The sequence below is a fragment of the Molossus molossus genome, unplaced genomic scaffold, assembly GCF_014108415.1.
Source record: "Molossus molossus isolate mMolMol1 unplaced genomic scaffold, mMolMol1.p scaffold_m16_p_6, whole genome shotgun sequence".
Lineage (NCBI taxonomy): Eukaryota > Metazoa > Chordata > Mammalia > Chiroptera > Molossidae > Molossus > Molossus molossus.
This window is the reverse complement of record NW_023425399.1, coordinates 83,759,914-83,785,812: the sequence shown is the minus strand read 5'-3', so window position 1 is coordinate 83,785,812 and position 25,899 is coordinate 83,759,914. Positions and strand designations below refer to the sequence as shown.

The 25,899-nt window shown below is 40.3% G+C and overlaps 1 protein-coding gene across 1 annotated transcript; it reads right to left on the bottom strand.

Moving 5' to 3' along the window:
- Positions 1 to 16,207: 16,207 nt before the first annotated feature.
- TTR (transthyretin) lies at positions 16,208 to 22,767 on the bottom strand. Its single transcript, XM_036245049.1, has 4 exons — positions 22,657 to 22,767; positions 21,631 to 21,761; positions 19,724 to 19,859; positions 16,208 to 16,467 (listed from the first exon to the last, which is right to left on the bottom strand). Exons 1-4 carry the CDS (start codon positions 22,723 to 22,725, stop codon positions 16,360 to 16,362), a joined length of 444 nt encoding a protein of 147 aa, XP_036100942.1. The 5' UTR covers positions 22,726 to 22,767; the 3' UTR covers positions 16,208 to 16,359.
- Between the last annotated feature and the right edge of the window lie 3,132 nt (positions 22,768 to 25,899).

Below are 25,899 nucleotides of genomic sequence, written 5' to 3'. Positions count from 1 at the left end.
GCCTAATATTGATTTTAAACAGAAACACATCTGTAAATTATTTGAACAAAAGAGAACCAATGTTCAATGAGTTTGTTCTTCATTAGCTAATGATTAACTTTAGCAAGTAGAAAGAAAATAATTCCTATTTGGTCACTGTTCTTGCTGCATTCTATAAATGTCACTAATTGCGTGTTTGCATGTTGTTACTGAGTATGTAATGTTAAATTAAATGACCCCTAGCACTCCATTTCTCTTTTAGAAAGGCTTTTGACGTCATTAAAATCAATTTTGATTATGTCGATCAAAGTTGCAAACTATAATCAAGTGTGTTCAAGCATGCATAAACATAGCCCGATTGGGCTGAGATGCCTTTGAGGCCAAGAATCATTTCTTTTTCATCTTTAGTTGGCCTTCTTAATGGGAATTCAACAAGTATTTGTTAAATGAAGCTTTTTTCAGTTGTAACCCTTGAAGTGTGGATTCCATTTTTTTTAAATGGCTATTCTCTGAGATAAAAAAATGTAGAATCTCAGGGGATACAATTTGAGTTGGATTTAAGGAACTATGGATATTCTGGAGCAATTTCCCAGAGATCTGGTCCTCATCATTCCCTGTCTAGGAAGTCCTGGGAAGCTGATTCAGGGGTTGTTCAGGGTTCGGGAACTGTTAAAAATGCATGATATTCTCAGCTAGTGGGTCTCAGTGCTGACTGACATTAGATTCACTTGGGGAGCTTGTTAAACTATAATCCCACTTGGGCTACACCTCCAGAGAACTGATTTGATTGGTCTGGGTTGGGGCCTGGGTATGGGTACTCTTCCAAATATTTCCAGCGAACTCTAAAATGCAGCTAAGATGGAAAACCACGGCAGTGCACACTCCCCACCCCATTCGGGTGGCCGTGTAGCTGATGAAAACTCATGGGGCTTTTCAAACAGGTGTGGATCTTGGTCCAGGCCTGATTATTTGAGATCATGGCTTTCAAAATGTATTGGGCCAGTAGCAGCAGTATCTCCAGGGAACCTGTTAGAAATGCCAATCCTCAGGCCCTGGCCAGGTCGACTGTATCAGAAACTGGATGTGGCCGAGTGATCTGTATTTCCACAAACCCTCCGGCTGACTCTGATGTGTACTCAAGTTTGGAAACCACTGCTTGAGGCCAACCTCAGATGGAACCTGTGGAGTTTGCCTCCGTCCGTGTCTCTTGCCCTCCCCTTATTGGCTCATTAATTGTTGTTTCAGAAAAACAGGTGCTAAAGACTAATGACAGACCATTTAATCAGTTATCCTGATAAGTTTTTAAAAAATAGTATTTCAGAGAATAGTGTGGTCAGTTCATAAAGAGGTTGACATAGATAAAAACATTTCACCTATTCCAAGCATACAATGGACTAAGCACTTTCTAAGCTCTTTTCATGTGATGCCTCATTACTGGTCCCCACAACTATCTGAGGGAGTGAGAGTGAGGATCCATTGAGAAGACACAGGCAAGAGCTTCAGTGGCAAAAGAGAAAAAGCTGAATTCAAGACAAACCAGGAAATAGAGGTGATTATGGAATAAGGAGCAAAGAAAGAGAAATTTTATAAACCCTAGAAATTTACAGACCTTATAAAATATTTTCTAGAAGTGAATTCCTAACTTTAGACTTTAATCTCAAAGAAGCTCAACAATTTATTAAAAATTTTAAAAATGATTATTGATTGTTTTAAAGACTGCAGCTTGAAGGGTTTTTGCTGCTTCTAAGTTGCAAAGACGATAACGTTGCTTTTATTTATTTACATAAATTTTATTTTTGTTACAGATGTTTCTCCTTTTTTACCCCATTGACACCCTGCTCCCCATCCCCCCATCCCGTTCCCGGCTTTGTTGTCCATATCCATTGGTTATGCGTACATGCATATAAGTTCTGTGGTTTATCTCTTCCCTCCCTCCACCCCTCTTCTGCGGATTGTCAGTCTGTACCCCACTTTCACGTCCCTGGGACGACCCCGTTCCAAAGACTGTTATGTTCATTATATTCCACAAACAAGTGAGATCATGTGGTATTTGTCTTTTTCTGCTTGGCTTGTTTTGCTTAGGATAATACTTTCCAGGTCCCTCCATGTTGTCTCAAAGGATAAGAGATCTTTCTTTCTTAGAGCTGCATAGTATTCCATTGTGTATATGTACCACTACTTTTTTATCCATTCGTCTACTGATGGACACTTGGGCTGTTTCCAGATCTTAGCTATTGTAAATAGTGCTGCTACAAACATAGGGGTACATATATTCTTTCTGATTGGTGTTTCAGGCTTCTTAGGGTATATTCCTAGAAGTGGTATCACTGGGTCAAATGGAAGTTCAATTTTTAATTTTTTGAGGTAACACCATATTGTTTTCCATAGTGGCTGCACCAGTCTGCATCCCCACCAGCAGTATATTAGAGTCCCCTTTTCTCCACACCCTCGCCAACACTTGTTGTTTGATGATTTGTTGATGGCGGCCATTCTGACAGGTATGAGGTGATACCTCATTGTTGTTTAAATTTGCACCTCTCTGATGATTAGTGATGTTAAGCATTTCTTCATATGTCTCTTAGCCATTTGTATGTCTTTTTTGGAGAGGTGTCTATTTAGTTCCTCTGCCCACTTTTTAATTGGGTTCTTTGTCTTCCTTTTGTTGAGTTGTATGAGTACTTTATATATTTTGGAAATTAACCCCTTATCTGATGTATCATTGGCAATGATGCTGTCCTAGACAGGGGTTGCCTTTCCATTTTGAGGGTTGTTTCTTTTGCTATGCAGAAGCTTTTGAGTTTGATGTAGTCCCATGTGTTCATTTTCTCCTTTGTTTCTGTTGCCTTAGGTGATGTATCAGTGAAAATTCTGCTGCGTATGATGTCCGAAATTTTGTTGCCTACATTTTCTTCTAGAATTTTGATGGATTCATGGGTTACATTTAAGTCTTTTATCCATTTTGAGTTTATTCTTGTGTATAGTGTAAGTTGATGGTCTAGTTTCATCTTTTTTTTTTCTTTTTTCTTTTTTTTTGCATGTAGCTGTCCAATTTTCCCAACACCATTTATTAAAGAGGCTGTCTTTACTCTATGTGTGCTCTTGCCTCCTTTGTCAAATATTAATTGAGCATAATGTCTTGGGTCCATTTCTGGGTTCTCTGTACTGTTACACTGGTCTATATGCCTGTTCTTGTGCCAGTACCAGGCTGTTTTGATTACAGTCGCTTTGTAGTATAACCTGATATCTGGTATTGTGATCTCACCTACTTTGTCCTTCTTTTTCAAGATTGCATGGCTATTCGGGGTCTTTTTTGGTTCCATATGAACTTTTGAAGTATTTGTTCTAGTTCTGTGAAATACATCGTTGGTATTTGGATGGGGATTGCATTGAATCTATAGATTGCTTTGGGTAATATGGACATTTTAAGGATGTTAATTCTTCAAATCCATGAACAAGGTATGTGTTTCCACTTTTTTATATCTTTCTCTATTTCTTTTTTCAATGTCCTGTAGTTTACTGCAAATAGTTCCTTTACTTCTTTGGTTAAGTTTATTCCTAGGTATCTTAATTTTTTTGCCACAATGGTAAATTGGATTATTTTTTTAGTTTCTATTTCTGTGAATTTATCATTGGTGTATAAAAATGCCGATGATTTCTTGACGTTAATTTTGTATCCTGCTACTTTGCCAAATGCATTTATTGAGTCTAGTAGATTTTTGATAGAGTCGTTAGGGTTTTCTATGTATAATATCATGTCATCTGCAAATAATGACAGTTTCATTTCCTCCTTTCCAATTTAGATCCCTTTTATTTTTTCTTCATGTCTGATGGCTGTGGCTAAGACTTTCAGTACTATGTTAAATTAGAGTGGGCATCCCCGTCTTGTTCCTATTCTTAAGGGAAATGCTTTTAGTTTCTGCCCATTGAGTATGATGTTGGCTGTAGATGTTTCATATATGGCCTTTATTATGTCAAAATATGACCCCTCTATTCCCACATTGCTGAGCGTTTTTATAAGAAATAGATGCTGGATTTTGTTTAATGCTTTTTCAGCATTTATTGATATGATAATGTGGGTTTTATTCTTCATTTTATTTATGTGGTGTATCACATTTATTGATTTACGAATATTGTACCAGCCTTGCATCCCTGGGATAAATCGCACTTGGTCATAGTGAATAATTTTTTTGATGTATTGCTGGATCTGATTTGCTAGTATTTCATTCAGGATTTTGGCATCTATGTTCATCAGGTATATTGGCCTGTAGTTTTCTTTCTTTGTAGTGTCTTTTTCTGGTTTTGGAATTAGAATTATGCTGGCCTCATAAAACGAGTTTGCAAGTCTTCCTTCTTGAATTTTTTGAAATAGTTTGAGGAGAATGGGTGTTAGTTCTTTTTTGAATGCTCGGTAAAACTCCCCCGTGAAGCCATCCGGGCCTGGGCTTTTGTTTGCTGGAGAATCTTGATTACATCTTCAATTTCCTTAGTTGTTATTGGTCTGTTCAAGTTTTCTATCTCTTCCTGGTCCAGTTTTGGGAGACTGTGTGTTTCTAGAAATTTGTCCATTTTGCTTAGATTGTTGAATTTGTTGCCATATAATTGCTCATAGTAGTTGTTAACAATCTTTGTATTTCTGTGGTGTCCGTTGTTACTTCTCTTTCATTTCTGATTTTGTGTATTTGGGTTCTCTCTCTCTTTGTTTCTTGGTGAGTCTAGTTAACAATGCATTAATCTTGTTTATCTTTTCAAAAAACCAGCTCTTTGTTTGATCCTTTGATTTGTTTTTTGTTTTTGTTTTTGGTCTCTATGTCATTTATTTCTGCTCTGATCTTTACTATTTCCTTCCTTCTACTTGCTCTGGGGTTTTCTTTTTTTTTTTTGCTTTCTAGTTCTTTAAGGTGTGAGGTTAGATAGTCTATTAGAAATTTTTCTTGTTTCTTGAGGTAGGCCTGTAGTGCTATGAACTCCCCTCTCAGAACTGCTTTTGCTGCATCCCATAGATTTTGTGTTGTTGTGTGTTCATTTTCATTGCTTTTCAGGAAGTTTTTAATTTCTTCCTTGATCTCCTCGGTAACCCATTCGTTGTTTAATAGCATGCTATTTAGCCTCCTGGTGTTCAAATGTCTTTGCATGTTTTTGTTGCAATTGATTTCTAGTTTCATGCCATTGTGATCTGAGAAGATGCTTGATATAATTTCAATCTTCTTGACCTTGTAGAGATTTAGTTTGTGTCCTATCATGAGGTCTATCTTTGAGAATGTCCCATATGCACTTGAGAAGAATGTGAATTCTGTAGTTTTGGGGTGTAATTCCCTGTAGATATCTATTAAATTTATTTGGTCTAGTGCTTCATTTAGAGTTTCTGTGTCCTTGCTAATTTTTTGTCTAGAGGATCTATCCAATGATGTCAGCAGGGTGTTGAAGTCCCCTGCTATGATTGTATTGCTGTCAATTTCTTCTTTGAAGTCCTCCAGTAGATTTTTAATATATTTTAGTGCTCCTATATTGGGCACATATATGTTTATCAAGGTTTTATCTTCCTGTTGGATAGATACTTTCAATATTATGTAGTGGCCTTATTTGTCTCTAGTTATGGTCTTCATTTTGATGTTTATTTTATCAGATATGAATATTGCTATCCCAGCTTTTTTTTTTCTTTTTGTATGCTTGTAAGATTTTTTTCTGTCCCTTCATTTTCAACCTATGTGAGTCTTTTGTTGTGAGGTGGGTCTCTTGTAAACAACATATATGTCAGTCATGCTTTCTTATCCAATCAGCTACTCTGTGTCTTTTTATTGGAGCATTCAGTCTATTTACATTTAAGGTGATTATTGATATGTACTCATGTATTGCTATTTTTGTTTAGTTTGGTTATATTTTTCTTCCTATTTTTTCTACTAATTACAGTATCCTTTTAACATTTCTTGCAGTGCTGGTTTGGTGCTAATGTATTCCCTTAGCCTTTTTTTGTCTGGAAAGCTCTTTATTTGACCTTCTATTTTGAATGATAGCCTTGCTGGGTAGAGTAGTCTTGGATTGAGATCCTTGTTTTTCATGACCTTGATTACTTCATGTGATTCTCTTCTAGCCTTTAGTGTTTCTGTTGAGAAGTCAGATGATAGCCTTATGGGGGTTCCTTTGTAGGTAACCTGTTGCTTATTTCTTGCTGCTTTTAGGATCCTCTCTTTGTCTTTCATTTTTGGCATTTTAATTACTGTGTATCTTGGTGTGGGCCTGTTTGGGTTGTTCTTACTTGGGGCTCTCTGTGATTCTTGAACTTGAATACCTTCTTCCTTCACCAAATCAGGGAAGTTTTCTGTCACTATTTCTTCAAATATATTCTCTAACCCTTGCTCATTTTCTTTTTCTTCAGGGACTCCTATGATGCAAATATTATTACATTTCCAGTTGTCCCACAGTTCTCTTAAACTGTCTTTCTGTTTTTTAATTGCTTTTTCCTTTTGGTTTTCTGATGCATTTATTTTTTACACCCTGTCTTCTAATTCACTGATATGGTCCTCAGCTTCCTCTACTCCGCTGTTTAGACCTTCCAAAATATTTTTTATTTCTGATATGTCATTCTTGATTTCTTCTTGTTGTTTTTTAATTTCCAATTGGTTGATTTTCAACATTTCTATGTCTTTACTCATGGTGTTGAAGTTCTTATTTATGCTGTTGTGCTTTCTCAAGATCATGGCTCTGAATTCTAGCTCTGTTAACTTGCTTAACTGCATTTTATTTATCTCATTTTCAGTAGAGGTCTCTTGTTCTTTCATTTGGGATTTGTTTCTGTGTTTCACCATTTTGGCTATCACAGTGGGCTTTGGAGCCTGCCAAATTTTCCCTGTGGGTGTTGGTATTCTGTTGTTTGTAGCTTTCTCTCCTGGGTTTGGATGAGTGCGGGAGGACCATGTTAAACACCACTGTCAAGTCTTACTTTCCTGGTTAGAGTTACTAGCCCAGGAATGGTTCAGTTAGCCTCTAGCTTTTTGCCTGGAGGCCATGGTTACTTGAAGAGCCTTGGGTTCTCAGTTGAATGAAATACTCCCTCAGGTGCTCAGGGTAAGGGTATTTCCCTAGGGTGGGGCAGATGCTGGTTGTTAATGCGTCTCAATTTGCATTTTAATGGCCCACCTGGGTGGGGTTGAATCTCTGAGGGAGGGGTTACTACCTCTCCCCAGAGCCCTGGGAAGGAGTAAAATGGCCACCGTCCTGTGTGGCTGCAACTCAGCAAAAGCTCTGAGCCTCCTCCAAATCCAAATGTCCCCACATAGTTCCAGTCCAGTCTGCCCTCTCTCTGCCGGAGCCCAAGGTGAGTGGCTGTGGCTATTTTAGTGTCTGTCCTGGCTCTGGGCTGTGGAGCCACCTGGGAGTTTAACCCAGGGGTGCTACTCACAGCTAAGGCCACTGCTGTCTGTGGGCTTTCAGCCCCCCTCTTGTGCCTCTGCAATCCTACCAGGATCAAGTCAGTGTCCCTGGTTATATGATCCTCGCAAGCTGCTTTTCTGTTGCTTTTTCCTGATGATTTGTCTTTATTTTAATTGTAATTTCAGTTCGGTACTGGGAAACAGTCTGTGTAGCTTCTATTCACTCTGCTGCCATTTTGGAATTCCTGATAGCATTGCTTTTAGACTGTGTGATGCTAAGGAAATAAAAGCCAGCCAATGGTGTATTGGTATACATTGGAGGAAATAATTGAGTAGTTTTAAAATAATTTTTAGTAGCTACTTATCAAAACACCTTCCTTTAAAAATCATTTCCTGGGCCCTGGCTGTGTAGCTCAGTTGGTTAGAGCATCATCCTGATACACCAGTGTTGTGGGTTTGATCTCTGGTCAGAGCACATACAAGAATCAACCAATGAAGCCCTGGCCTATGTGGCTCAGTGGTTAGAGTGTCAGCCTGCAGACCAGAGAGTCCTGAGTTCAGTTCCTGCTAGGGGCACGTACCTTGGTTGCAGTTTGTCCCTGCCCTAGTTGTGTTCATGTGGGTGGCAACCACTCAATGTGTCTCTGTTACATCGATGTTTCTCTCTCTCTCCCTCCCTCACTCCCTCCTGCTCTATATGAAGATAAATGCAAAAAATGTCCTTGGGTGAAGATAAAAAAAAATAGAATCAACCAATGAATACATAAATAAGTAGAAAAACAAATTGGTGTTTTCTCTGTCTCGCTCTAAAAATCAATAAATAAAATTTAAAAAAATTATTCCCTGGATGTAATTGTAATTTTTTTACTCTAGACCTCGAAGCTAAAATATTAGAATTACCAATCCCATTGATAACAAATTGAGTAAAAATTATGAAACCACAGAACTTTAGACTAGGAATGGAACTTTAAAAGTATCTAGTTCATTTCCTTTCCTTTCCATCTATTTTATTAGCTATCAATTAAAACAAAAAAAATATATAAATGGAATTTTGCACACACACCCCCCTCAGACATTGTAATAGCCTTTAGGTTCCCCTTATTCAACCTAACTGTGCCTCAAGACGGCTTTAGAGAACATTGGTCAGATCAGATCATTACCCCTTTTTACCATCACCAGTTTCCCCATTACCCTAGGTTCTTTAACCTCTTAGCATAACCCTTCAATCTTCTGTCGCTCAATGTGAAATATCCTAGTCACGAACTAAATCACATTGCTTGCCTTTCTCTGAATGGCTAATGTTCTCTCTTCTCTGTCCTTCTGTAATTCAGCCTCCTCTCCAGGAATGGCTTTTTCTTACTTATTTGCCTGGTGCCTCATACTTAGCTCTCAGGCAAACTCAGTTGCTCCTCCTCTGTGAGGCCTCCAGGCCTCCAGAAATCAGAGCAAGTTTGTTTTTTGTTTGTTTTGTTATGCTACCACATATTTGAAATATTTTTATAGTCATATTTCTTTTCTTCCTCCCTCTCTTCCTTCCTGTTTCTTCCTCTTCTCTGTCTTCTTTCATGTTGTCCCTAAGAACATTTCCTTGAAAAGAGACCCTGTGTCTTTTTGTTTTTTTTTTTAATCCTCATCCCAGGACACCTTTGCATTTATCTTCAGATAGAGTGGAAGGGAGAGAGGGGAGAAGAGAGAGAGAGAGAGAAACATTGGCGTGAGAGAGACACATTGAGTGGTTGCCACCCACACGACCCCAACCGGGGCCAGGGACAAACTGCATCCTAAGTGCCCTTAGCGGGAACTGAACCCAAGACATGGGGTGAGACCCTGTGTCTTAATTCATTCTTATAGGTCCAGCACCTGATACAGAGTAGGTGCTCAACATTGTGTGTAGAATAAAAAAAATACATGTATGCTATCATGGAAGGAATAATGCCCCCAGCGAAGATGTCCATGTGCTAATTCCCAGAACTTGTGCAAGGAAATTTGCACATGTGATTACATTGAGGATCTTGAGATGGAGAAATCCTGGGTGATTTGAGTGACCTCATGTAACGCTGCATTCTTCAGGGTTACCCTCTGTTTGGGCCATTACAGATCCCCTGCGCACCCCTAAACTAAACACAATGATGAGATTTCATGTATTGATTTAGACTGACAGCTCCTCACTCCCCTTCTCCTGGAGCTCAGAGAGAGTATTTCCACTGCCACTCAGTGTTAGAGGGATGAATGGGAAGGATACTGACAATGCGGCTACAATATTTGTTAGAGAGCTTTCATGGATTTTACTGTGTATTTGACTCTAGAAATGCCAGGCAGGAAGGGTCTTGATTGCTGGCAAAGCCCCAACTTCTCCTGGGGGTCCCCCACTCCCTGTGTAGGACCTGATCCCCAGCAGGGCTCCCACCCTGTGCTGCTGCTCTGTGGCAAGGCCTGGGAAAGAGGGTCTCTGCCTTTCAAGATGCTGAAGCAAAACCCACTTAGTAGGCTTTAATTGTCATGCTGAATGATGAGACCCTTTTGTTCTCTGGCCCTGGTCCTAAGCAGAGGAACATTTTAAATAGACTTTCTATTTTTAAACATCCTCAGTGACTAAGGTCTTGACATCAATCCAAGGATGCAGAAGTTGGCACTCAATATTTGAACTAGGTTGTTCCTGGGAGCCGGGAGTCTTTTAATGTTTCCTAACAAACTAGCTCATTTCTCTTATTTGGTTGGTCATGGTGCCATGTCTCATGTGTCTGCATGAGGGGCAAACACCACCCTGGTAAAACCCAAGGGGCTTGTAAGGGCTCAGATGAGAACTATTTGCCTACTCAGAGCCAAGCCTTTCATCCATCTGCTGAGAAAGTATTTATTGACCTCTACTGTGTGCTAGACACTGTCTTCCAGATACTTGGAAATCTATTTCAATATATTTTCCAAGTGCACTTTCCCAGGGAAGACTGATGAGTAGAGTATTCAGCTCAGCACGAATCTTCATCTAGGCAGTGGCCTGGGGCTCTCATGCCGGCCTCAGCGGTCTCTCCCTGAGCCCCGCATTGCATTTCCACATCATGTCTCAGACCCTGTTTCACAACTTTGGTCTCCTGGGGAGTGACATTAGGGACGGCAGGTGGTTGACGGCTGATCCAGGAGGGAAGCTCCACATCTCGGGGGTTTATTTAAGCAGGCTGCATGTGAGCCCTCTGTCCTTGCTAGCTGACAGTGGTTCCGGAACAGACCGCCAGCGTGTGCACTGATTGCCAAAGATAAATTACCATCTGCCTTGACTTTAAATGAACTGGGGCAGTTCTAACTCACCGAGAATGGAGAGCTGGGAAAATGGAATTGATTCTACGCTTACTTCCATTTGGAAAGGCAGTAAGAAGTAATGGTGCTGGGGAAGGGGGGTTGTTCTCTGAACTGTGAAGTAAAAGGAAGGAATAGGCTATAAAAATGAGGGTTTGGGTGAGAAATAAGAATTCTTAGGAAGGGCCGCCTCTGTGGACAGAATACAGTTTAAGGCATAAATGTCCCAAATTTCACTGTTTGACAGGTGCTAAGCAAATACCAAAAAGCATTTTAGGATTAGTGAGTTTTGTTTTCTGCCTCTACATGCACACAGTGTCAACTTCCAAGGTATGAGATTGAAAACTGGTTTGATTACTTCAAGCTCAGCATGGCTAAAATTGGACTCACCATCTCGGACTGCGAATCTGCTCCTCTGCCCATATTCCTGAGCTCAGTTACTGCCTCGTCCATTCAGCCTGCCAGCCTCTACTCTCTCCTACTCCACAGCAAAGCTATCACTGCTACCTGCGGCTTTCTACTCTAAATTCCTCTGTAACATTGAGGGAAGGGGTACAGCTGCAGCTCCTGACATCTGGGAACTGGCCTGCGTGTTGTACGAGCCCGTCTGAGACACGTTCCACTGGACACACAACCTCACAGAACATCAATATCAAACAGGTCACTCTGAGACCACAGCAGAGTAAGGTGAGGGCAAAATCACAAACCCACAAAACACCAAACCTCCCCTCTCACGAAAAGGAGTACCTGCTTTACTTTACCAGTTACAGTTTTATCTCTGCCCTGGTTGGCCGTCCCTATAGATGAACCATTGAGACTCTCAATCATAGAATTGTCTCCATTTTCTGATAGCATCCAATCTAGAGGGGAAGCCCCACTTTCTTAGAATCTCCCCCAAGTTACCCAACCAAAGCACACATCCTATCATAGATTCTTTCTAACGTTCTGTTAGTGAGAGAGTTGTGTGGTCTCTCTGGCCAGAATGAGAAATAAATCCAACCTGTTCAATTACAAGGATGTGTTCCTGGTGGATTTTGGCTGGAGATGACTGACATCTTTCTCTTCTCTCAATTTCTGGGTGAATCCTGTTCTTTATCATCACCAGGTTTTCCAGGTTCCAGGGTTCTTTCTCTCTGATTCCTCTTTCTCGTTGTCAGAGATCACCCCATGAGCTGTCTGTCCACTGTCCAGCAGGCCGGCCTCCCTGCTTGGACTTGCGTCCTCCAGCAATACTGACCACACACACTCCCCCCTCCATGCCTTCTTTTCCCGCCACGAGACTTTCTATGACCCCATTCATTCATGACCTCTTCTCTGATACTTTCCCTCTTGTCCTCTGGCAGCACCAACCCCGAAGCATTCCCTCCTGCACTCCCAAAGCACAGCACCGGGCTCTGAGGAGGGGGAGGAGAGGACGGCTAGAGACGTGAACACATTCAGAGGTGTGCGCAGGCTGAGCACTCCATTCCCGTTCAGTGGTATATTGGAAGCCATGGGAAGAAAAAAACCATATGATGTGATGAATATATTAACCAACACCATTGTGGTCATCTTTTCACAATATATATATATATATATGTAATCAAATCATCTGTTTTATACCTTAACTTACACAGTGCTATCTGTCAGTTATATCTCAACAAAGCTGGGGGGAAATATTAATGTCTAAAAGTACCTTCACAGCAACAGCTAGACTTGTGTTTGACCACGACTACCATGGCCTAGCCAGGCTGACACATAACGTAATCATCACAGTTCTTCTCTCCTACTTGAATCCATTATAGGGTGAAGTTTTTAGCCACACCCTCATTCCTGAGGTCACTGGGAAATGGATCAAACTGATGAAAATCCCTCTAGTTTTATGGAAGTAAGTGATGCCTATGTTTCTGATTAGTGAGAAGGGCCATGAATGGGGATAACCAACATATTTATCTTTTGAGCAAAGAGAGTAGGGCTGACTGGAGGCCACCAAGGTTGATACTGTTTTATTGACAGGATTTTTGTATTAGCATTCATCACGATTTCAAGGCTTTTGGTGAGCAGTTTCTCACTGTCTAAATTAACTGAGAGCCCTCAGACTACTGTGATGAATTTGTTTATTCCCTGCTTTTCAGGGCTTTCCAAGGCTTTCTGCATGGCTTTGAGCGAAACTTAACTTTCTGTATCTCAGCTTTCTTATCCCCCGAAAACCTCCCACACCCAGCATTCAGTGATTCTGAACCTAATGGACCCATCCAAAATCCCCCCCCATGATTTTTTAACTCTCTGCTTCTTACAACGTAGGTCCCACCCTCTCTTTTGCAAGTGTCACACTAACCGCCACCAAGGTATCTTGGCTGATGTAATTTTCTTTTCTTCTTTTTTTTTTATCCTCACCCGAGGATATTTTTCCATTTTTTGTACAGATAGAGTGGGAGGGAGAGAGAGGAAGGGAGAGAGAGAGAAACATCGACGTGAAGGGACACATCGAGTGGCTGCCACCCGCATGACCAACCAGGGCCAGGGACAAACTGCAACCGAAGTACGTGCCCTTAGCGGGAACCGAACCCGGGTCTCTCCGGATCGCAGGCCGACGCTCTAACCGCTGATCCAAACTGGCCAGGGCCTGATGTGATTTTCTACAACTTAACTATTCCTCCCACCTCTCACATCTACTTTTTAAATATAACTTGTAATATCTTTAATACACAAAGTTTTATAAATCAATACTAAATAAAGGAACCTCCTGTATAATATGGCTGGCTAAGCAATGTGGACTAATGTAGTTCACAAAAGAGGTTCAAATGATCAATAAACATAAGGCAGTATGTTCAGCATCACTAAGTAAAATAAAGAAATGAAAATAAATGTTAAATGTAAATTTGACTTTCAGAATAGCAAAGATGTTAATAAATAGAAACCCAGGATAAAATTTGGAAGACTCCCATAGGAGACTATATTAGTTTCCCAGGGCTGCAGTAATAACATGCCACAAGTCAGGTGGCTTAAAATAACACAGATTTATTGTCTCACCATTCTGGGAATTAGAGGTTCAAAATCAAGGTGTCAGCAGGGCCACACTCCCCCTGAAAGGTGTAGGGGAGAATCCTTCCATCAATCTTGACGTTCTGGGCTGGGAGCTGAATCCTCCATTCTTTGCCTCTGTCATCACATGGCGTTCTCCCTGTGTGTCTGTGTCTGCTTTTTCCTCTTCTGAGGACACCAGTCGTATTGGAGTAGAGCCCACTCTAATGACCTCATGTTTACTAATTACACCTGCTAAGACCATTTCCAAATAATGTCACAATCACAGGAACTAGGTGTTAGGACTTCAACATATCTTTTTAGGGGACACAATTCAAGCTATAACAATGACCATGAAAGGCTTTAAGGCAAGATACTAACACAGTACAACAAAGAACAAAAGAGAAAAGGGTCATTTCAGTGGAAGCAGCATGGACAGAGAGCGATCAGGAATCAGAAAACGCATTTCATTTTATGCCAAGATGAAATCCAGAAAGGAAGGAAAAGGCCGAGCATCGAACTGGAAGTCAAACTGAGTTGCTTTCAGTGGACACGATTAAGTCTGCTGATAGAAACAGGAAGTGGGGGTTGGAAAGTTAAATTCAATTCTGATCTATGCATAAATGAAAGTTTTGTATTTTCAAACTGCTTGGGTAATAAAAACCCATAGCTATTTAATAGCAGCCAAATGAAAATATAGAATTTATAAACAGGCAGGTCAGAGACCGATACAGCATTGTAGGTATTAGATTAAATCTTATGAAATTGCCAATATTTGATCATTTAATTCACAAAAATGGCAACTTGATATGCATTAACTCAATATACATGGAAGAAGGACTTGCTGACCTCATTCAACAGAATCAGAGGCATTGATTTTACCACAAATATTTTTGGGAAAGCTCAGGACATGTTAAAAAGTCCAAACCTACGTTCCACTCTTTTGAAACGTCTAAGTCTCACAACACAGGTAGAGCATGGCAAGACTTTAGATTTGAACTTGGAAGAATGGAAAGATTGCTTTGTTTGTGTACATTTAGGCCTAAGCCTTGGTTCTGACCCAGGTTTTCCTGCAGCATCCTGATTGGACATTATGAAAAAATTCAAATCCCTTTAAGCCACAAAGTAAACCAAACTGGGGCTCTGAGTCACCATCTGGAGGAAAGCCACTCTGAGAGTCACCAGACCAAGGACTTCTGCATTGGACTTGACCTCAGTGAGAAATGAACTTTGTTTCTGTTGAACCACAGCGACATGGGGTTGTTTGTTACAGCAGCACCACCCACTCACCTTAATGCCTCCTACACTTCAATGTTCTGAATTCCCATCTGTTGCCTCAATTTACCAAGTTCTTTCACTTGGCCCTGCCTTGCAATCTCTGCTCTCTTTACCTAGAACCCCTCCTTCTCCTGTCACTTTTCTACGTGGTAAACTGCCTGGATTCAGGTGAAGTGACATTTGTTCTGAGTCCTCCTCTTACTTCTCCAGGCTGTTTGCTACTCTCTTTCCCACCCTTGCTGTGCTTTGTGCCACAGACTGTCAAATCCTGTTGACACAGTTATCTTCTCAGAAGAATGTGAGCTCTTTAAATGCAAGCACTCCAGCCCTGGCCTGTTTAGCTCAGCAGTTAGAGCATTGGCCTGCAGACCAGAGAGTCCTGGGTTCGGTTCCCGCTAAGGGCACGTACCTCGGTTGCAGTTTGTCCCTGGCCCTGGTTGGGGTCATGTGGGTGGCAACTACTCGATGTGTCCCTCTCACATCGATGTTTCTCTCTCTCTCTCTCTCTTCCTTCCTCTCTCCCTTCCACTCTATCTGAAGATAAATGCAAAAATGTCCTCGGGTGAGGAATAAATAAATAAATAAATAAATAAATAAATAAATAAATAAACGCAAGCACTCCATGTTATTCTTTATGTTCAGAGCACCCAAAATAGTGCTTGGCATATAGCCATCTCTCAGTGCATGAATATTGGATTTGTCTAAATGAATGGGGGCTGTGAGTATTCTCTGATTACACCCCTTAGTCAGCTGACTGGGAGGAGGAGTGCAGTTGGCCTGACCGGGATCAGAGGGCTTGAGTCACTGCAGGTCTGCTCTGCTGGAGCTATGCTATTCTTCTTTTGGTTGTTGTTGTTAATCCTCATCGGAGGATATTTTTCCCATCTGATGGGGGGTAAGAACCCAGGTATGTATGTGCCCTTAACTGGGAATTGAACCACAACCCTATGGTTAGGTTCTCCAACCACTGAGCCATATTGGCCAAGGCTGTGCTATTCTTGAAATCAGAAGAGCACTTCAAGGGAATGTACAAAGTAAAAAAGTAGACCCTTAGAATCTGGTTTTTGCTGCACTATGAAGGCTACAGGAAAATAAAACTTTCCCATTTTCGTAGTGTTTTTAATGGTTGCAGACCATGTTGTGTATGTGCTTAGCTTGAAAGAAGTGGAAAGTTAGGTAACCTTCAGAGTTCAGCCAGAGACTTTTTTTGAGTTCCTTTGCTTTTCTGTAAAATTTGGAAATTTTTTAGAGTACAATAGGGAATTTTTAAAAAAAGCAAGTTCAAATGAAATGAGAAGTGCTTTAATAAGAATGTTTTATTGTCTTTGCCTGAGTTTCTAACATAGCTTATAAAGTGAAAACACTGCTTTAATAAAAATGGAATACTATTGGTTGCATGAAATCCCATTTCTCCTCCTTCAGATCAGCCAAAGAAGGGGTCTCATTCTTTGGGGTTGCTGACAAGGGCTGTGGTGGAGTAAGAGTAGGGGCTGAGCAGAGCAGCAATGGTATACTGGCGTGGGCCAGAGTCATTTGCTGTGAACACCACCTACGAGAGAACACAGACAGCATCCGTTTCTAACAGAGCCCAACAACAAGAGTCATGGACAGACCATTGGAAATCCAGTTCCAAAAAAATAAAGAATGATTTTTATTTTATTATTTTGTTTTTAGGAACAGTTAGAACAAAAGGCAAAAATCCAAATATGCTGGCAAGCGAAATATTGGAGGCTGTGTGGTCCTTAGAACAAGAGTTCTTCTTCTCCACTGCCTATCCGATCAGGTCTCTCTCTCTCTCTCTCTCTCTCACTCTCTTTCTCTCTCTCTCTCTCTTTGCAAATTCACACTGAAAATCATGTGGCCTAGCCTGACTGAGGGAAATCATAGAGAGCCTAAATGCTCTTGTCCATTTTCTTGGTTTTAGAAAAAGGAAGAGAGAATGTAGAAACTGGCATTCAATGACCTGAAGTCTTGAGAACAGTTTCCGCCAATTCCACCGCAGACTTGATAGACCTAGAATGTCAGAGCTGGAAGGGCACCGTCTTCTCATTTGACAGACAAGCACACCAGAGCTCTGAACTAGGTGCTTGCTTCAAGTTCACACAGTGAACGGCCAGACTAGAAGTTAAGGCTCCTGTGTACAAACCCAGAGATTTTTCTCCCATGATTCCTTTGAATTTTCTACCATGAACATCAAGCGCGTTTTTATATATGTAGCAAGCAATGAAACATGGAGTAAAAGCATTATAGGGTTCTATTTACAATATAAGCAGAGTGTGGAAGATCATATTGGAATTCTGAAACACACACATATATGTTGGAGCTCATTTAAGCTTTCTAACTGGGCAAATTGTTGATCAAAGTGTTGTTCCAGTTAGTCATGTACTTCAGACAAATCTAATAGCGCTTCTAAGACTCAGGTGCTGGAATAGTTAAGTGCCTGGACTGAGGCGAATAGGGAAAATTTTGGTTCAGAAGACAGAGGACAATAAGGAGGTGTTTGATTTTACTTATTTTGTATACAGGCCCTGGATTGAGCTTTGTACACATCTTTAATAAGTACATTTTTTTCCCCAAATATGAAAATAGAAAACCTTGATTACTTAGGCACAGGAGAAAAAAAAAAGATCTAATTGAACCATACCAAAAACAAAAGTAGCATCAGGGCAAGAGGAGGTGAGAGTCACTTAAGAATCTCTCTGAAGGAGAAAGGGCATTCCTTAAATGCCAAGTTTCTGAAGTTAAATTTGGAAAACTTATCGACATTGGCCTTCATTCCCATTTAATTCTTCCTAAACAATTGTAAATGGCATAATTTGTGCTCAAAATTTTATAAAATGAAGAGGACAAATACCTCCAAAGAAATCCTCAACTTTTTCTGTCTAATATGGCTACTTGGGTCATTGGCAAAGGAGGGGGTGACTAGTGCTGAAGGATAGCAGTGTTCTAGGAGGTTTTTTATCAGAAGAAGCTGGCAGGAAAGGAACTCGTGGCTGAGCTCACTATGCGCCCACTGGTCACCAAAGTGCGGTCATGCGATTCATGCTTGACTGCTTGCTCTCTCTCATTCCCCATATCCATTCAGGATCCAAGATGGCTCATGGTCCTGCCTAACATGTTCCAAGGACAGAGATGTGTTTTCACTTTTGCATTTCTAGCATGTATCAGAGTGTTCAACACATAGGTTTTTATTTGTAAATGTTTGCTGAATGAAAACCGAAAGTGAAGAGTGGTCTAATGAGTAGGAGCAATGTCATGAGTAGGACAGCCATGAAGCTTCTCAGATATTTTCATCAGGCTGAGATCTAGGGCAGACAAGGGTTTCAGGAGGCTGATCCGGTGCTCTAGGGTAGGCCCTGAGACTCTAGAGACACATGTTTTGTGGTGGATACCATCTAAACCCTACACCTGACCGAGACCAAGCTCCATGTCTTGCTGCCTGGCTGAGACATGCTTCTTGGTAGATGGGGCTACCTTTGTGACTTGTAGGCCCAAAAGTCAAACAAGACCCCACTGTTTCCCTGGCCACACTGTCTACTAAAAAAACCATTTTATGTCTTTCAAAAGTCTCATCCATGAATGACTAAGCCAGAGAGAATGATTCCCTTTCATGCTGAGCTATTTTTTGATGCAATTAGTTGATCTTTAACTCTGAACAACATGTGTGGATTCTATTTCCATGACAGCCATCTGTTTTAAATGACTTAAGGAATTACAGACAAGGAGGAAGCAGAGAGATTGGGCCCTTGCATAACTTTGAGGTTCTTAGTACCTCAGAAGTAGAGGAATAGCATGTGCACCAAGGGTTATACATATGGTATTATTATTATTGGTTTGGATTCTCAGGAAGAAATCTGAGGCACTCCTGAGTCTAAATTCAGCCTGGGCCCTGTTGGTAAACAGTGCTGTTTCTCCCCTTACTATCCCTGTGACCTTTGACAAGTTAATTAACTTTCCTGAGCCTTGTTTTCTTCATCTCTGCAATGGGCATAAAAATAGGACTGACTCCAGTGGGTTGTTTATGAAGATTAGATAGGTTAAATATAGAAAATACAACAGTGTCTGGCATGTGATATATGCTTGATAAATGTTATCTATTGTGTTTCTACTATTATTCAGTGTCTCTTTATGCATTGCCCCAAAACTCTTATCCAAAGCTCTGTGTGTTTTGGAATGAAGAATTTTTCAGAGAAGTAAAATAATACATTTATCTTTTTTTAAAAAATTCTCATCCAAGGATATTTTTCCATTTGTTTTTAGATAGTGTGGGAGGGAGTGAGAGAGACATTGATTTGAGAGAGACACATCAATTGGTTGCCCCCTGCATGACCTCACCCCAGGCTGGGGACCAAACCACAACCAAGGTACATGCCCTTGACCAGAATTGAACCCGTGACTCTTTGGTCCATGGGCCGACACTCTAACCGCTGAGCCAAACTGACCAGGACAATACATGTATTTTTTATTATATAACACCCTACATGGGTCTGGAGGGCTGCCTAATAATTCAACATATTAATATTTCTTCAACAAACAAATATTCATATTCAGTAGAATAAAGACTATAAAGAGTATCATGTAAGTTCAGGACATGAGTTTACTTAATGAGTTTTCACAAAACTCAGTGAGAAAGTTTGCTTTTCAGAGTTTTGTGGGTTTCTGATTGTAGAAATGAGAAAGGGAACCTGTGCCAGTTCAATGACTTTTTTAATGATATGCAGTTCCATGGTACACAGCGCAAAATGTGCATTTCCTGGGATTAAAAACAACAAAGAAATAAAAAACAACTCAGTCTATACACTCACCTCTGCATATTCGTGGAAGGGGGAAATGCCAAGTGCCTTCCAGTAGGATTTGCTGTCTAATTCCACTCTGTATATCCCTTCTACAAACTTTTCGTTAGTTGTGAGCCCATGGAGCTCTCCAAATTCACTGGTTTTCCTGAAAGGTGCAAAGGTTCAGGTAAGTTAGGTATTAAGGGCAAGGTTACACACACACACACATACACGAGCAGTTTGTGTATGCGAATATATATTTTCTCAACCAGGTCAGGATAGAGAAAATTCTACTCAATGTCTGAAAGTAACTGACAAGAAATTTGTCAGAAATGTTTCTAAGAGCACATTGTAAGTATTTTTCTCTTAGGAGAACAAAATAGAGGTATAATGTTTCACCTCAAAAAATGTCATCACAATTCAGGGTTAGTGTTTGGGTAAGGCTTCATAACAACCCCTAGAAGTGGCCCTAAGTCACTCTGACTCCTGTTCTTCATGACACAAGGGTCTCCCTCATGATGTGAGGGTAACTTTCAGAGGTAGCATTGCTTGTATACACAGTAGGAACCCAAAATACAGTGAGGAACCCATCTCTGACTCTTCTATTTTTTATATATTTAATTTCTTTGTTAGCCCTTTGGCAATACCAGGCAATTCCTTTTTAAGTTTCTTTTTTAATTAGGCAACTTCTATTTCCGTATAAATACCAACTTAATAGCCATTGTTTGAAATCACTCTCCATCCGACTGCAGAAACTAAGACAGATAAAAAGGAAGCTATCTTTATTGAATCTAAACATTGCCCTTCTAGCTTTCTTTTTTATTTTCCAAGAAGTAAATACTTAATTTCTTTTCTTTTCTTTTTTTCGTCTTGTCATAAGAAAAGAAGATCACACAGACATCCGGATATTTTTGGTGTCCATTCTATCTCTTACTTGGAACATTCTCTTAACTACTTTTCACACTGTGCTTGGCATTTTTATAAATGTAAATGAATAAAGAAATAAAAACTCAATTGGAACCATACCAAAGAAAATAGTCTTGCTAATGATGGGTGAAGAATCATAATGTGGTCCTTGAGATTCAATGAAAACCCACAGAAACTTTTCTCCCAGGAGAATGAAACACTTAGCAGTATTACTTTCTGCTCAGGGTCCCATTCTTTAAATTACTTGGTTTAGGTTCACTAACATGCATTTGCTTTGAAATTCTCTCCACTGGAGTTGGAAAAACTCCCTAAAAATTGTAAAGTGGTAATGAAGGTGAGAAGTCATTTTTGCACCTGATAGTTGGATGATCTCGAGATTGGTCTGTGACTGTGCTTTGCATTATGGGTGTTTTCTCTTCTTTCCTTGTGGAGCAGGACAGCCCCAGCCTTGCAGAATATGTGCTCCTTGCTAGACGAAGGCCCTGCACTCTAGATGATCCAGACAAACTACAGACAGCTGCCTGGTCGATGCTGCCCTTCATTCCTTTCTTCATTAATGAATGAACTCAAAATGTATGTCTTCCCTAAAATTCCAGGACAAGGAGTCAGCTTGAGTGTTAGGCCAGGGCACAAGGACACTCCTGAAATTCCATATGCATTTTTGTATGTGTATGTATATGTGTAGTTTTCTGGGCACTGAGTCCAAAGTTTTCATCACCTTCTTAAAATGGTCTGTGACCCAGAAGGGTGGTGAACCACTGCTGGAGTAGAGGAGGTTCCGGCTCCTCCTCCTCCCCACAGTCTGCCCTAAGTGCTGCTCGGATTCCTCGTCACTCCCAGCTAAGCAAAGCAAGAGGACGGCATCCTTCTCAGGGCCCACTCAACCTCTGCCTGAATTTTCAATCTCTTTATAGGTTTTTACGTGAATGATGTGAGCTTTCTCTCCAACACATAGCAGGCAAATGGGAAGATAAAACAAAGACCCACATCTGGATTTATGGACAGCTTACCCAGAGGCGAATGGCTCCCAGGTCCCATCAGCAGCCTTTTTGAACACATTCACAGCCACATTGACAGCAGGGCTGCCTCGGACGGCATCTAGGACCTTGACCATCAGAGGACACTTGGATTCACCAGTGCCCTGGGCATGGAGAGGACAGTGAGATATCAACAAAACTGGTCAGAGTGAAAGGATCTGTTCTTCATGGTGTTGGAAATCTGGAACAAGGCGGGCAGTACATGCCAATCCCATTTCCAACAACACAAGTGTTGACAGTTAATGAGCTTCCCTTACTCAGTATAACACAGACATGATTGTTTCCAAAGCAAGAATGGTTTCTGCCTCTAGACCCACTGCAATCAAAGGGGGACATGTTTAATATATTTTAGGGGAGCAAATAGGTCCTCTGAGAACAGTTGCTTTGTTAAGCTCCGTCATTTGAATGGAATTACTGAAAAGATGCAATGTGCCATCAAACCAAGTCATTTTTTTCTGAGAGCATTTTAGTTAGTTGTTGCTGCAGTAAATTCCTCTTGCTAGTTGTTGTAGATTAATATCAGGCTCCCTCATGACCCATTTGATAGTATTAGGTCATTCTTCTAAAGGACTTAAGAATGAGGCATCTGACTAGAACGTTGTCTGCCAAACCTTTCAAAGGTTAATCACTAAATACATTTTGATTAGCTAAAGAGAAATAAACTGTATAAGAGGATGTGTTTCTAAAAATTCAATATTAATAGTTTCATGAATGCCCAACTTTTATTTCTACCATCTACCTGGGGAAACTGAGGCACCAGGCATCGCAGCCTCGAACTAGAGCAGTAGAGGAGAGTGCCCAGAATCCAAGCCCCAGTTCAGTGAGCTCTGCAGAATTTTATTCTTTTTTGAGTTTGAATCAATAATGTTTAAAAATAGATGCTGGGTACCATTGCCCTAGTAACAAAAGCTGGTTGGCAAAGCTGGAGGAAGTCACTTCTATTTCACCTAGGGTACATAGGAAAGGAAAGAAAGGGACTTCATAGATTCAAACACTCACCACAGGGCCAGCCTCAGACACAAATACCAGTCCAGCCAGGCAGAGGAGCAGTAGATGAAGAGAAGCCATCCCGCCAAGAACCAGTGGGCTCTATGATGGTTGCTCCAAGCTTGGGGCTTTTATATTCACTTCTCCCAAGCCAGGCTACTGATCCCTGCCAACCTGACTCCAAACCTGCTGATTCTGATTATTTACTTAGTCAACAAAGGGAGAATAAGTAACCCACTCAAATATGAACCTTGCCTAGACAGATTAGCGTGCCAGAACATTAGCACTATGGAATATTCTTAACAGGTCATTTGACCAAAACAAAACAAAAATATTCTGCTCCCTCCCTGGCTGAATGCAATGACATTCTTGGGATTTTTTTTTCTCCTTTACCTATTTCTATGTTTTGTCTTCCATTTTAGATGATAGATGCAAGTTGTATTAATTTATTTCAGAGTGAACGACATTTGCTGCACAGGCTTAAATATAGTGCATTAGAAAACATCACCGTACTTGGTGTATGTCCACCAGTCAGCCAGGAAAAAATCCTTGGCTGTGCTTACATTGTAAAACTCTATGTTTTAGCCAAATTAAGATATTTGGAAGTTTCTGTAGTCAGCAGTTTCTCCACAATTTTGTTGTTCTTCCCAGACAAGGTTCATGTCAACCCAAAGACTAATGGCACATTTCAAACTGGCACTGATGAACCTGAAATACAGAGAACCATCACAGCTTCTCCTGCATCGAATGTGCAGAGACAAGGTTACCCAGTTGGCATCTCTGAGAGTCAAAATTTCTGGCAGGAAGTAGAGATAACTGGGAGAAGTAGAAGCCACAGTCAACAATAGATTCTCTCCCTCCTGGCCAACTTAAAAGTCCAAGCAGTGCAATGATTTTCTCATGCATTGATTAAGTACCAACTCTTGTGTGTATGTGTATGTGTATACACATATGTGACTTTGTTCATGGGTTCATTAAGACAGATTTTGACCATATAGAGACAGACGTGTAGAAGACATAGAGAAGATAGACACAATTTTGGACAAATCCATGATAAGGGTGAGTCCATTTTGGAGCACCAAGAGTTGGAGGAGCATTCTTATAGCCAACAGAGTTAGATTGGAATAAACTCAACAAGAGATCAGGATGGAAAAGGAGTGTTGGAAGGTTCAGGAAGGCCTTCAGGAATAGGGAAATGTGCAGGAGAAGACTTGGGGAGAGTGGGTTGACCACAGAGAGGCAACAATGAGCAGGTTCAGTTTTGAGCAGAGACAGGGCTGGGATCTCATAGCCTTGGAGACTGAGGAAGTACTAGAAAGAGTTCTGAATCTGGAGTTAGATGACCTGAGTCATCCAATTCCTAGTTCTGCTGCCCAGTTTCCCAGATGAACTTCTCTGAGTTATTTCATAATCAGACACTCAGCTTATTCACTGGTAAAATAGAAATACCTAACTTTTCTATTTTTAATATGATTTGACATAAAAACTCTTTGTAAATTGTAAACTACTTTTATGGTATAAAGTATAATTATAATATAATCTGGTTCAACATCTCTGCTAAGGAGAAAGTCCTTTCTCTAACATCTCTCATACATTGTCTTCCAATATTTGCTCGACTTTATTTCATTGCTCAGAACTTGGATGCAAAGCTTTTTTTTTTTTGAACTCCAAACATTTGCAAATTCCCTCATATCTCAAATAAGTCTTCCATGCATGCATCTTAATGTTACATTCTGTTCAAACCTAGAAATGTCGTAGACACTCTTAACTGGCCATCCTGGGTGGCCAACCATCCATAGATATGTTATGTTCGGTCTGTGGAACGTTTCTTTAAAAGTTTTGAAACAGTTGTTAAAATTAAATATTGAGACACACTGCATACCAATTTGGATTTCTGGCTTCTCTTGAGAAATCAGAAAAGATGGAAGCACTAGACCCATATTCACACATGTTGATGACCATTGGACTCTCACTCTCAGATGGTACACCTCGGTAGGCCTCCCTTCCAACTCTGAGGCCCGGGAACATTTCCAGTGGCACCATCATACTCAAGCTCTTTTTGTTTGTTTGTTTGTATTTTGTTACAAGTCCTATTCCTCTCATCTGTGTTCTTGCTTGGCTTGTTGGAAATTTGAGTTTGCTCCTGATGATCTTCTTGGGGCCATTTAAGCAATGAGTAACAGCTTAATTTGTTTTTGCCAAAAAGAGATTTTTATGTCTTTGAAAAAGTCCTCTTTCTTTTTTTTTTAAATTCACCCATTATTATCCCAGTTCTAAAATTTTCTGGGTTGTGAATTTCAGAGAGCAAGAGTCTCTGCCATCATTTACTTATTCTTTTAAAATATAATTTAAAAAAATTCTATTCGCCACATCCCTCCCCTCTGGCAACCATCAGCTCATTCCCCATATCTATGTATCTATGTGTCTGTTTCCATTTTGTTTTGTTTATTCTTCTTCTCTTTTTTTTTAAGATTCCACATAAAAATGAAATCATACAGCATTTGAATGATTCCTCTTCAGACATGGTTCCTGGAATTCTTACCACCTGGAACTTCCTCCTCATATACCCGCATTGGTCAACATTTCTCTTCAAATGAGATGTTCTGAATGGGACAGTTTCTCCAGATGGAACCAGGCCCGCACAGAGGGTACTGAGATGTATGTCTCTTGCCAAAGGGACTCAACTGCAAGTGATGCACCCTGAGTGCCTCTGTAACTGCAGTAGCTATCACCCCTCCCCCACTAGATCATAACTCTACCTGTTGTGACCTTGGTCACAATGATATACAATTACCATATTATCCATCACCCTGTAATTTTATCATTTATAAATATTATTTTATTTTTTCAGCTTTATAACTGACAAATAAAATTGTAAGATTTGATATATATATGTATATAATGTACACACACACACACACAGTGAAAAGATTCCCATATCTAGTTAATTAACACATCCATCACCTCACATATTTATCTTGGTATGTGTAAGAATTTTAAGTTATAGTCTTAGCAAATTTCAATGATATATATAATACAGTGTTATCAGCTATAGTCATGTTTTACATTAGGTTCTCAGAATTTATTCAACTTTTGGCTGAAAGTTTGTACCCATTTACCAACCTCTCCCTATTTCTCCCACTCACTAGTCCCTGGAAACCACTTTCTAAATTTCTGTTTCTATAATTTTTTTTCCTTTTCTTTTAAAGATTTTATATATAAGTGATACCATGAAATATTTGTTTTTTTCTTAGC